General features: G+C 47.4%; 1 protein-coding gene across 1 annotated transcript in view; it reads left to right on the top strand.

Annotated features, from left to right (window-relative positions):
- Positions 1 to 10,038, top strand: part of RPN1 (ribophorin I) — a 29,827-nt gene extending 19,789 nt beyond the window's left edge. The window contains exons 6-10 of the mRNA XM_021695266.2: positions 2,710 to 2,809; positions 4,018 to 4,156; positions 4,497 to 4,616; positions 7,976 to 8,221; positions 9,409 to 10,038. Coding sequence (XP_021550941.1) covers positions 2,710 to 2,809; positions 4,018 to 4,156; positions 4,497 to 4,616; positions 7,976 to 8,221; positions 9,409 to 9,591 — 788 coding nt within the window. The 3' untranslated portion in view covers positions 9,592 to 10,038. The remainder of the gene's footprint in view (positions 1 to 2,709; positions 2,810 to 4,017; positions 4,157 to 4,496; positions 4,617 to 7,975; positions 8,222 to 9,408) is intronic.
- Positions 10,039 to 12,148: the final 2,110 nt, after the last annotated feature.

Below are 12,148 nucleotides of genomic sequence, written 5' to 3'. Positions count from 1 at the left end.
AGCCCGATGCGGGACTCGATCCCAGGACCCTGGGATCATGACCTGAGCCGAAGGCAGACACCCAACGACTGAGCCACCCAGGCGCCCGCCCCTTTTAACTCTAGTCTTACCTCTATAGTAGCTGTAGTTAATGCTTACCCTGTCAGTGTTTACATTGACAGCTCTAGTCATTTTGATGAAGCTCATTCTCTAGTAGATTCCTTAGGGAGGGCTTATGGGAATGAGTTCTCACATATTGATAGTTGATAACAGGTGGTGCCTTTTGTGCATATAAGTATCTTGAGGAATATAACATCACTGGCTCATATGTCTTTCCTTGAATATCTTAAATACGTTACTTTTTTTGGTATAAAATGTCACTGTCAAGGTCTGATGATCTAATTTTTCCCCTTTATAAGTCTTTTTATATAAATATTGAAAGGGATTCTTCCTTTAAAATCTTACACTTTTCTGGAACATGTTTTAGCAGTGGTTGCCGTGTTCCTATTCTTGGGTCTGCATTATGTTTTTTCAACTTACAGTTTTGAAACCTTTTTGTAAGTTTTCTCCTTTTATTTCTATGTTGAGTCTTTGCCTATTTTTAATATTTGGCAGTTTCTCGAGTCTTTCCTTCATTGAAAACTTTACTTCTTTTTACTTTTTATTATAAGAGATTACCTGTTGTGTTTATTCATTGCTATTCCTTTTAGCTTATCCTTTGTTTCTAAAACAATTATTTTCTTTCTAAAATTTATTTCCTGCATTTTAGCTTATCCTTCGTTTCTAAAACAATTATTTTCTTTCTAAAATTTATTTCCTGCATAAAAAATTTCCTGAATTTTTTCCTGCATTCTGTCACTTTTCTGAATTTCTATAATTCTGGTTTATATTGCTCTTTCATGACTTGTGTCATTTTTATTTATTTTTATTTTTATTTTTTTTAAAGGTTTTATTTATTTATTCATGAGAGACAGAGAGAGAGAGAGAGAGAGAGAGGCAGAGGGAGAAGCAGGCTCCCAAGGAGCAGGGAGCCCGATGCAGGACTCGATCCCAGGACCCTGAGATCATGACCTGAGCCGAAGGCAGACGCTTAACCGTCTGAGCCACCCAGGCGCCCGACTTGTGTCATTTTTATAGTACCTTTAGTTTGCTTTGAAATACTGGGAACAGTTTTTTTTGTTTGTTTTTTAGAGAGAAAGAGTGTGTGTGTGGTGGGGGGGGGCGCAGAGGGAGAGAGAGAATCTTAAGCAGGCTCCATGCTCAGCATGGAGCCTGATGTGGGGCTCGATCTCACTATCCTGAGATCATGACTTGAGCTGAAACCAAGAGTATTATGCTTAGCCGACTGAGCCACCCAGGTGCCCTGCAGGAGGAATTTTAATTAGTTTTGTGGCATGAATTTCTGGCATGTTTTCATTTTCTCTTGGGATGTTCTCTTTTTTTTGTAGCTTTTAAAAATATAACTTACTCTGAGAGTGAGGGGTACCCTTTTTCTGTTGCTCAGTTTTCTTTAATTAAAAAAAATTTTTTTTTTTTTTTTTTTTTTAAGATTTTATTTATTTATTTGAGAGACAGAATGAGAGAGAGAGCACATGAGAGGGGGGAGGGTCAGAGGGAGAAGCAGACTCCCTGCTGAGCAGGGAGCCCGATGTGGGACTCGATCCTGGGACTCCAGGATCATGACCTGAGCCGAAGGCAGTCGCTCAACCAACTGAGCCACCCAGGCGCCCAAAAAAAAATTTTTTTTAAGTAGGCTCTGCACTCAATGTAGGGCTCAAACTCACAACCTTGAGGTCAAGAGTTGCATGCTCTATCAACTGAGCCAGCCAGGCACCCCTCTGTTGTTCATTTTTTTTTTTTTTTTTTTAAAGATTTTACTTATTTATTAGAGAAAGTGAACACGAGAGGGGAGGGTCAGAGGGAGAAGCAGGGAACCTGATGCAGGACTCGATCCTGGAGCTCTGGGATCATGACCTGAGCCTAAGGCAGTCACTCAACCAACCGAGCCAGCTAGGCCCCCTGTTCATTTTTAATGTGAGTTTTTAGGAGGAGGTATAGTAACTGCCAGTTTTCTGTTGATTTAGTATGGTATTTTGATTTTCTTCCGGCAGTTTTTCCTCCACTTAGGGTGCTGTCCTGGGAGGAGAGCTCTGATGGCTTTTCCAAGTTCTCAGGGACTAGACTGCTCTAGACTCACAGGTCCGTGGGCCTGTTTTGCTTGCCCACCATGTGGGGTCAGGGGGGGAGGACTCCTCGGAGCTCCAGCTGCTTTCTACAGTTGGCTTGCCTCCTTCTCTAGTCAGTGTGGTGGCCTGTTTGGGGCTCTTCTCTTCTCAGGTCTGTCACTTGCCCTGTTGCCTCCCTCTGCTTTCTCCTTTACAGACACTAGTAATGTGCACGTTGTCTGTTGTTGGCGTTTTGTGACTTCCCCGTTTGTATTTTGGGGTTCGTGGAGATCCTTGTTTTACCTAGTTTTGTTGTAAAAAATGCTCCATGGGTTTTTGGTTTTGCTATCTAGTTGCTCTGCCTTTATGTAGAAACTGGGGAAGACCCATAGTATGCTGCCGGCACCGCCTCTGTCTCCCAGAATCTCCTAGTCCGTTAACTGTAGGTAGCATCTCTTTACTCCTCTCTGTGTAAGGTGAGAGTGTTTGTACCCTGTGCTTACCCCTAGCTCCTGTGTCATTTCCTCTGTTTTTCACATCCCTGCACGTGTTTGTCTTTCTTCAGGTGACCAGTATGCACTGAAGATGAGGTTCGTGGACCATGTGTTTGATGAGCAAGTGATAGATTCTCTGACAGTGAAGATCATCTTGCCCGAAGGGGCCAAGTGAGTGTGACTGTTCCTTTCCTCTGATTCCCATTTCTCTGGTAGTGGCCTTGTACCTCAAGGGGAAGCTATGTTTTGGGGGTGCTGACTAGGTACTCAGCACATAGCTTTGACTGAGAGGTCTGTAGGGACTTTCTGACTGGAGTTTAAACAGAAAAGTTAGACTCAAATGAGGGCACAAGGTTTATTTATGAAATACATTCCCCAGACAGAATGCCTCTGTATGACAGCTGCAGCATCCAAAGGGGATGGGATGATCTGCAACAGGACAGAATGCAGAGTCAAGACAGCCAGGGAGCCCTTTGCTGTGTTAATACAAAAAAGAAGAGCAATGGAATAGTGGCTCTATTTTATCCTGGGCTGGTTAGACCAGGTTCAGAAAGGGGGGTCCTGATGGTGTATTAGGGTTCCATGCTTACAACCAGTAGTGCTGTCTTTGGCCAGTTTAAGCAGAAAGGAGTGCATTGGAAGGGTAAGTCACTTGTAAATTGGCAGCATAAGTTGCAGAGCCAGAACATCTCTGGGAGTCAGTTTGGTGGAAACTGACAGTTGTTCACAGGGGACCTGCCCTCGGCAGGAGGGATAAACACCTATGTGTGTCTCCATGTCACTTCGCTCTAGGTTCATCTTAAAGGGAGCTTCTGTTTGGCCTCTCTTGGGTCATGTGCCCACTCTGGTCACCAGAAAGATCGGCACCTTGATTGTTCCTCCTATGGGGGATGGGGAGTTTTAGCAAAACTAGAGCGTGAGAACCTGGAGGAGGGAGAGTGGATCCAGGCAGACAAAAACGGGACATGTCCCACTGTACCTTATGAAAGTTCTCTGTCATGTGAGGAGAAGGAACTTCTGGAGTAACTTCTCAGGGGCCTCTTCAAGTCCCCGAGAGGCTCTTGCTGGGTGGAGTGCACAGGGGGGCTGTGGGCTGTGCGACTCTGGGGGCTGGCCAGTACTGGTGAGCACTAGCAAGAACAAGGGAGCATTAGCAGGGAGACGGTCATTACCTCAGCAGGAGAGTGGTCGAGTAGTCGCGGTATTCTGGCAGCGGGTCAGCTGTCTTGGAAGGTCTGGTGCCAGGAGGGGAGCAGAGTGGAGCGGGAACTTAGTGACCCTGATAGGCCCCCTGAGCCTTAGAATTCTCCGACCCTAAATAAACCTCGTTGGTCAGTGCAGTTTGTCTTAGGCTGTATTTCATTCCTACCTGTGTCCAGGAACATCCAAGTTGACAGTCCCTATGAAATCATTCGGGCCCCAGATGAGCTGCACTACACTTACCTAGACACATTTGGCCGCCCTGTGATTGTTGCCTATAAGAAAAATCTGGTGGAACAGCACATTCAGGACATCGTGGTGAGTGCTCCACTGGTCTGCCTTCTGTGTCTTCCTCCCCAGAGTATGGGGTCCTGGCGGCCATGGACTTGCCTGTCCTTATCTTTATGTCCTTGGGCTACAGGGGTTTGAGCACAGTCACCTCTGGGGTTGGGTGGGGCAGCTTGGATGATCGTGGGCCTGCTGAGGCCCCTCTGTTGCCCCCGGGTGTCTGAGTCCCCGTAGGCCTGTGGGAGCCCATCCTCCGTGTTCTCTCCCCTAGGTGCTCCTTGTTCTCTCCCCTAGGTGCTCCTTGTTCTCTCCCCTAGGTGCTCCTTGTTCTCTCCCCTCGGTGCTCCTTGTTCTCTCCCCTCTCCCCTAGGTGCACTACACGTTCAACAAGGTGCTTATGCTGCAGGAGCCACTGCTGGTGGTGGCTGCTTTCTACATCTTGTTCTTCACTGTCATCATCTACGTCAGGCTGGACTTTTCCATCACAAAGGTACCCCTTGGCTTTTTTCCTACATTTGTTAGTCGTTTCGTGTCCTTGATAATGTGTTTCGTTAGCTTTACTGAGCACAGGGGTCCTCTCAACAAGCCCAAGGCAGAACCCTATTGCCCAGAAGCCTCTCCCCTGCCTGTGGCCTCTGCTCATCCTTACTGTAAAGAGAGAGACCGTCTTCTTGTTGCTGTGGTCACAGAGCGTGTGGTGTTACGTGAGGCAGGTTGCCGCTGGTGGGCGCATGCTGTGGAAACAGGGCAGCCGCAGTGTGTTTCATGGCGGGGCTGTCCTGAGGAGGGTGACCGCAGACAAAGTAGGGAAGGGCATTCAGCTGGAAGGAACAGTTTGTGCAGCGGCAGGGAGGGCTTCGGCGGAACCCATAGGGAGCAGTAAGGTACATGTGGCAAAGACGTTGATCCGGCTGGTTCCGTAGACAGGCTGCCCAGTGAGGCAGCTGCTCGCAAGCCTTGTCATACAGAAGGTCTGAGTGTAGGTTTTATTATGAAATAGTTCCACTTTTTAAGCTATAAATGCTGCTTTCCTTTTTTAATTTATTTTTTAAATTTTATTTTAAGTAGGCTCCACACCCAATGTGGGGCGTGAACTCAAAGCTCTGAGATCAGGAGTCACATGCTCCACTGACTGAGCCAGCCAGGGGCCCCTGCTTTTGTTTTTTTAAAACTTTTCTTTAAAATAATTCCACATTTATGGAAACTTTGCAAGAATAGTAAAAATAACGATTGTATGCTCTTTACCTAGACATAGCACTTGACATTTGGCTTCTCTCTTGATACATAATTATTTTTCCTGGGCCATTTGAGAGTAAGTTGTAGACATTTATATCCTTTACCCCCTTGAGTATTAAAGCATGCATGTAGCCTAGGGACAAGAGTATTCTCTTAACATAACCACAGTATAGAAGGATCAAATTCAGGAAATGTCATGTCGCTGTAATGCTGTTACATGCAAGCTATGTTCAGATCTGGCAGACTGTCCCGGTGACTGTAACATTTTTAGCAATTGTTTTTCTTCCTCCAGAATCCAGCTGAGGATCATGTATCCCATTTAGTTGTAACGCTTCCTTTGTCTCCTTTTATCTGGAACAGCTCCTCAGCCTTTCTTTGTCTTTAATGACCTTGACATATCTGACGTGTAGAGACCGGTTTTGTAGAATATCCCTTAACTTAGATGTATCATATGTTTCTCTCTGATTAAATTGAGATTCTGCATTTTTGGCAAGAATGCTATAAAGTGGGGCCGTATTTGTAGTGCATCCCCTCAGGGGTACCTGATGTCAGCTGGTCCCAGTGCTGGGAATGTTATTAACTGTCCCTACTTGGCTAAGTTGATGTCTGCCTAATTTCTTCATGTTAAAGTTATTGTTTTTCTCTTTGCAATTAATGTATGATTTGTTTGAGGCTATATAAATACTCTCATATACGTTCACCAGTTAGTCCTAGCATTTGGTATTGATTCTTGTCTGAATCTGCTGTTAGTGTGGTGGTTGGAAAACTGTGATTCCTTTTGTTGGCATTGTGCTGGAAGGAGAAGCTTCTCTTCCTGGTTGACTGGTTGGCTGGTTGTTACTTGTTGGGACTCCTGGCTTCCTTCCTTACTCTGGGCTACTGTTCACTGGTATTACTTATTTTGATGCTCATATTTTCCCACATTGGTCCATTTTGGTCATGTCTCATCATTTTTTCAAGCACTTCCTTATTGTCAGGCCTAGCAGCATGTTTCAGGCATATTCAGTACTTTCTCCAGGCAGCCCTGGTTCCTTTCAGTGTGGAGATGGTACCTAGAGAGCATGATCTGGGAACTAGGTGCGATCATTGCTTTTTGGGTGTCGCTCTGTTTGGGCCTTTCAGCAGACAGAGCTGGGGAGAGATGTATGGTATTTACAGTAGCATTTAACACAGATGTCTCCCTCCAGTCTGACGCCACAGGGTTCTTGCTGTCCTCTCTCATCCACCGGTTTTCCTTCTCTCCTGGACCCCAGCGTCAGTATGTTTATTCATTTGTTGAATTCTGTAAACACACAAAATAGTTTCAGAATTGTTGCACTCATGCCCCAGAAACACCAGACGTATCAGGTAGAGTCCCAAGATTTGTTAGGAGTTCTTTTTGTCTCTAGACTGAGAATATCTTGTCAGAGTACTGCGTTCCAAGGTAATTGGCTGAGTTTTCCGGTGTTAACTCATTTGAAATATAGTTAGGGTCATTTATTTGTTTGAATTTTATTGTAGTTTCCCCTGTGGCACTGTATTTAATTTTGATAATGAATTTATAAAACCCTGCCTTGTAGATAACTAATTTTATCAGTCTCTGGATATCCTTCCTGATTTATTTTGCAGAAAGAAGCAGATACTTTAATTCCTATTTCCTCTTCTTTCTTGCACAAAAGGTAGCACAAGTATATATGTTTTGTCCTTTTTTTAAACTAAACAGGTTGTGAGAGTTACCCAAAATGGTTCATAGAGCTTTTCCTCATTATTATTTATTTATTTTTTGTATAGCTGCGGAGTACTTCACTGAATGAACGGGTCAGTTTACTCAGTTCCTTGTATATACATTTCCTGATCTTAAAGCTTTGATAATTTATTGAGGGAAAAAAAACAGTTGTGGGCCAAATCAACCATTTGCAGACCAGATTTGGCCTTTTGAGCTGCCAAGCTAGAACTTGTCTGAAGTAGACATGTGATGAAAGAGAATTTGGGGGTAGGGCCTCATCTAAAGGGTCATGAATGGCAGGGCAAGGAGCTTGGGCTTTATCCTTTAGGCCCTGGGAAACTCTTGAAGGTTTTAAGGAGAGAGACATAATAAATGTCCTGGAAGCCTTCCCTGACCTGCATGGAGGTTTCTCTTCCTTTAGCACCTCACCTATCCCCTTCATGGTGTATTCTAAAGATTTTATTTATTTATTTGAGAGAGAGAAAGAGAGAGAGCACATGAGAGGGGGGAGGGTCAGAGGGAGAAGCAGATTCCCTGCCGAGCAGGGAGCCCGATGCGGGACTCGATCCTGGGACTCCAGGATCATGACCCGAGCCGAAGGCAGTCGCTTAACCAACTGAGCCATCCAGGCGCCCCCTTTCATGGTGTATTCTAGCATTAATATCCTTTCTCCCATCCTCTCTCTGCCCTGCCAGGCTTTGAAGTGAATGTCTTCTTCATCTTCATGTCCCTAGTCCTGCCCTTTGCTGAACTGGTCCAGATTTAGTGTCAGCAAAGGTTTGATTCTCTGACTTTCCAGGAAGATGGCTTTTCTTGTTTGCACAGCCGGTGGTGGGTACTCTTTGGGAGGTGAAGGTTGGAGCAGGCTCAGGCCTGGATGTTGTCATTCATGATGTCCCCCCCCACAGGATCCGGCTGCAGAGGCCAGGATGAAGGTGGCTTGCATCACGGAGCAGGTCTTGACCCTGGTCAACAAGAGAATAGGTCTCTACCGTCACTTTGACGAGACCGTCAATAGGTACAAGCAGTCACGGGATGTGTCCACTCTCAACAGCGGCAAGAAGAGCCTGGAGACGGAGCACAAGGCCTTGACCAGTGAGATTGCATTGCTACAGTCCAGGCTGAAGACAGAGGGCTCTGACCTGTGTGACAAAGTAAGTGTCAGCTGTCCCGGAGTCCCTCGGCTCTTTGCCCTCCCTTGTTATGCCTTCAGGGATTGTCCCCCACCTAGAGCACCACGGGGCTGCTCTGGGTGGGGCACATGCCGGGCAGCTGTTGCTCACTGTTGGCTTGTCCTGTGGAGCCAGCCCCTACAGTAGAATGAGAAGTTTGGGGGTCTTGGTTATGGGCTGGGTTCGGAAAGCTCTGCTATCCTCCATGTCACTGTCCACATGGGCACTGTTGAGAACGACAGCTGCCTGTCCCGGAGGCCAGCCTGGGCAAGGCTCCAGGCTGCTTGTGTGTGCTGAGAAGAACCTAGACTTAGAATCCGGCATTTGATTCAGACTTTGTCAACCTGGGCAAGTTACCTAACTTCTGTGCCTCCGTTTCTTCTTGTCTCAGTACTTACCTCACCGTGTTGTGAGTGTGAAATAAGTTAGTGCATATAAAGTGCTGAGAACCCTGCCTGGGACCTGCTTTGTGAGTGAGTCCTTGTTACCTATAAAGGAAGAGGAGACCCCTTTTCTCCCCAGAGGTACCCCTCAGAGGCCCTGATGATCCCCCTCTCCACACGCCACTCGCAGCACTCCCTCTCCTTACCCTGTGTTCTTCATAGCACCTACCTCTTTCTGCAACTCTTCTCCTTATGTGTTCGAGTATTACCTGGTAGCTTTTTGAAGGCCAGATGCCTCATCTGTCTTGACTGCGGTTTTCCAGAGCCTGGACTTGTGCTTAGCACTGTGGCTCACTCAGTAATTGTTGAATGTTGAATGATTATGATTGTGAAGTCTTGTGAAGTCCTCAGCCTCACACCCAGCTGGTGATAACAGGGGAGTCATTCAGTCTCTCTGCCACACCCCCACCATTAGTCTTGCCCAACTGAGTCCCTGGACCTAATTTGGCCAGCCAAAGGGAAGAAGATAAACGTACCTCGAGGACCTGCTGTGTGCCTGGTACTGTGCTGGGGGATTGCCCCTCTGTTCCCACTCGATCCTCACAATCCTCCCGTACAGCTGAGGCCTGAGGTCAGAGCTTAAAGGTACAGAAAATGGAGCTGGCATTGGAAGCCAGGCCCGTCTCCCTCCACAGCCAGCCCCTCTGCCCATGGGAGGTGGTGGGCCCTGCTGAGTGTGGGTGGGAGGACCACTCTCAAGCTCTGCCCTGCTCTTGCTTCGGCCAGGTGAGCGAGATGCAGAAGCTGGATGCGCAGGTCAAGGAGCTGGTGCTGAAGTCCGCGGTGGAAGCCGAGCGGCTGGTGGCCGGCAAGCTCAAGAAAGATACGTACATTGAGAATGAGAAGCTCATCTCTGGAAAGCGGCAGGAGTTGGTCACCAAGATCGACCACATCCTAGATGCTCTGTAGCCCCTGACAATTACCATCGGGGTGGGCCTAGGGTGCTGCACTTCCAGATGGCAGATTGGAGGTGAAGGGGGGAAGGCAACCATCAAGGCTGCTGAATGCTGGCATCTGTATTTTTACAAAAGGCCTTCAAGGAAGTGAAGCCAGACCCTGCCATAGGCAACACAAGAAGCTTAGTTTTTATCTTTAAAGGGTTCTTTAAAAAAAAAGAAAAAAAATCCCATTAAAAACAAAATATCTTTGCGTTTTGAACAAAGAAATTTTCAGTAGCTGACTGGTTTTGTTTTGTTCTGAAGCCTAGGATATCCTTTCAGCCCAAAAGCCCCTTGTTTTTTGTCTTTCTAATTCCCTATGTTTGGGTATTTTGTGAGTGTATGTTTGTTTTTTTTAAACGTGTGTGGCCAAATGAAAATAAAGCAGGGACTGTGAACATTTGTTCTGGTGACAATCACATGTCATAACATACTAACTTTGATGGTACTTTTATCAAGTGCTTTTTATTCATTAAATAGTGGATTTCCTTCTTAGAGCAAGTTTGCATGGCAGGCATTGCCTCTGTTTTACATGTCAGAACACTGAGCCCACAGAGGTAGAAGTGGGCTACATAAGGTCGCTGAACAGAGTAGTGGAGCAAGGGCTCTGTTCTTACACTTTTTTATCTGTTCTGCATCACATGCTGTACTAGACTTTAAGGACACAATGATGGATGAAAAAGAGAACAATGGTTCTTATGGAGGACAGATAGATGATCAGACACAAATTCATAATCACAAATTGTGACAACCCCACGGAGAAAAGGGACAGAGTTCTCCCGACAGTATTTATTGGAGAGTAGCGAGTATGATCTAGGTGGAGAGGGGAATCGGGCAGTTTCCCTAAGGAAGTGACTTTGGAGTTGGGCTCTGTAGGAGTTACATAGATGACAGGGGCATAGCATGTGCAAAGGTCCTGGGACAGGCTGGGGCTTGAGGACCGGGAGGGAATCCAGAGAGTGAGGTGGAGAGTGTGCAGCATAGGCTGCAGAGGTGGGAGAGTCCCAACGAGATCAGGCTTTGTAGGTCTGACAAGGCTTTTGGCTTTATCCTAAAATCAAGGGGAGACCAACCACTGTGTGAGACATGCTTAGATTTGTATTTTGGCTGAGAGCAAACTGAACTGCTGAAGGCCATAAATAGGGGTGGGAGAAAACCTTGGGCAAGAACGGCCATGTGCCCAGATGGACACAGCTGAGAGATTTAGGTGGAATGGACAGTGTGAAATGAGTGCCATGCTTTCTCCCCCTCCTCTCTGCCTGAGGTCTGTGCCTTGTCTTCACTTAGGTAATTCCACCCTTGAGGTAACAGCTTAAGTTATTGGCTCAGGGAGGCCTTCTGTGATCTCCCAGACCCAGTCTGGCCCTCTTGTTGCAGTCTGTCTCTACAGTATAACCGCAGCTGGGATGTGTGTAATCACTGGAACTAGCTCCAATGGGGCAGGGGTTTCGTCCGATAAGGTCCCCTCATGGTATCAGCTAGATGCTGGGGTTGGCGTGTGACAGTGTGTGACATATTGGCAGGGTGGGTGGAGGGATGGTTTACCATTCATTTAATACGGAGAGGTCTGTAAAGACCAGTTTTGAGGAGGATGATGATGGGTTCTGTTTCAGATACGGTGAGGTGCCTGGCAATGTCGGGGCAGCTGGATATTCAGGCTTGGGGTTCAAGGAAGGGCCTGCTGTGGAAATGATGAAGGTGGGTGGTGGTCAACACGCTGTGGAATGGCTGTGGAAATGGTGAGGTCGAGGCTGTGGTGGGTGAGGGTGCCTAGGAAGGGTATCGAGAAGAAGAGATGCGGAACTGAATGTATGGCTGCAAAGTGCAGTGGCTGCTTGGAGCACCCCGCTCCCTGCACACGGCTTGTGGAGTGGCCCGTGGAGTAAGGGAGTGGGAGCGTGTGGGGTCACGGGGCCCCAGGGAAGGGGGTTTTAGGAGCAGCAGGCGGGGAGAGGTCAGCCTATGCTGGGAGCAGGTCGCTGCAGTGGCCCTTCAGGGACTTGAGCACAGTGTGGGTGGAGCAGTGGGCCAGGGGGTGGGGGCGGGGCCGGGCCAGGCTCGCTTCCAATGCGGATGGTGTGTGGCAGAGACAGGCCTCGAGAGGGAAGGCTGGGGGGGCACCCGGGCAGCTGCAAGCTTTCAGAGGGAGACTCCAAGTGTGTTCACTGCCAGTGGGACGGGTCTGGTGGAAAATGAGAGGCTGAACATAGAGGAAGGAAAAGGTGGGCAGGGTGAGGTTTCTCAGGCAGTGGGAAGATCCAGCGTCCAAAGGAAGGAGAGGACTTGGATATGGAGAACATTGGCTCAAGACTCGGGCATGCAGTCAGATGGACTGCATAGAGGGGCCACTTACTGTGACCTCAGGCGAGTCTGGGGCGGCCGTTTCCTCATTTGTAAAATGGAGCAGTGCGCCCTTATCTGCTTCACAGGCTGGATCACATGAGTAACACACGTGAAGGGTCATAGGGCAACTGCACCTTAAGCGTTAACTGTTGGTTCCTTGCATCCCTTAATCTCTTTGCGTTTCG

Source organism: Neomonachus schauinslandi, chromosome 1 (assembly GCF_002201575.2).
Source record: "Neomonachus schauinslandi chromosome 1, ASM220157v2, whole genome shotgun sequence".
NCBI classification, from domain to species: Eukaryota; Metazoa; Chordata; class Mammalia; order Carnivora; family Phocidae; genus Neomonachus; species Neomonachus schauinslandi.
This window is presented reverse-complemented; position numbering and strand designations above follow the sequence as displayed.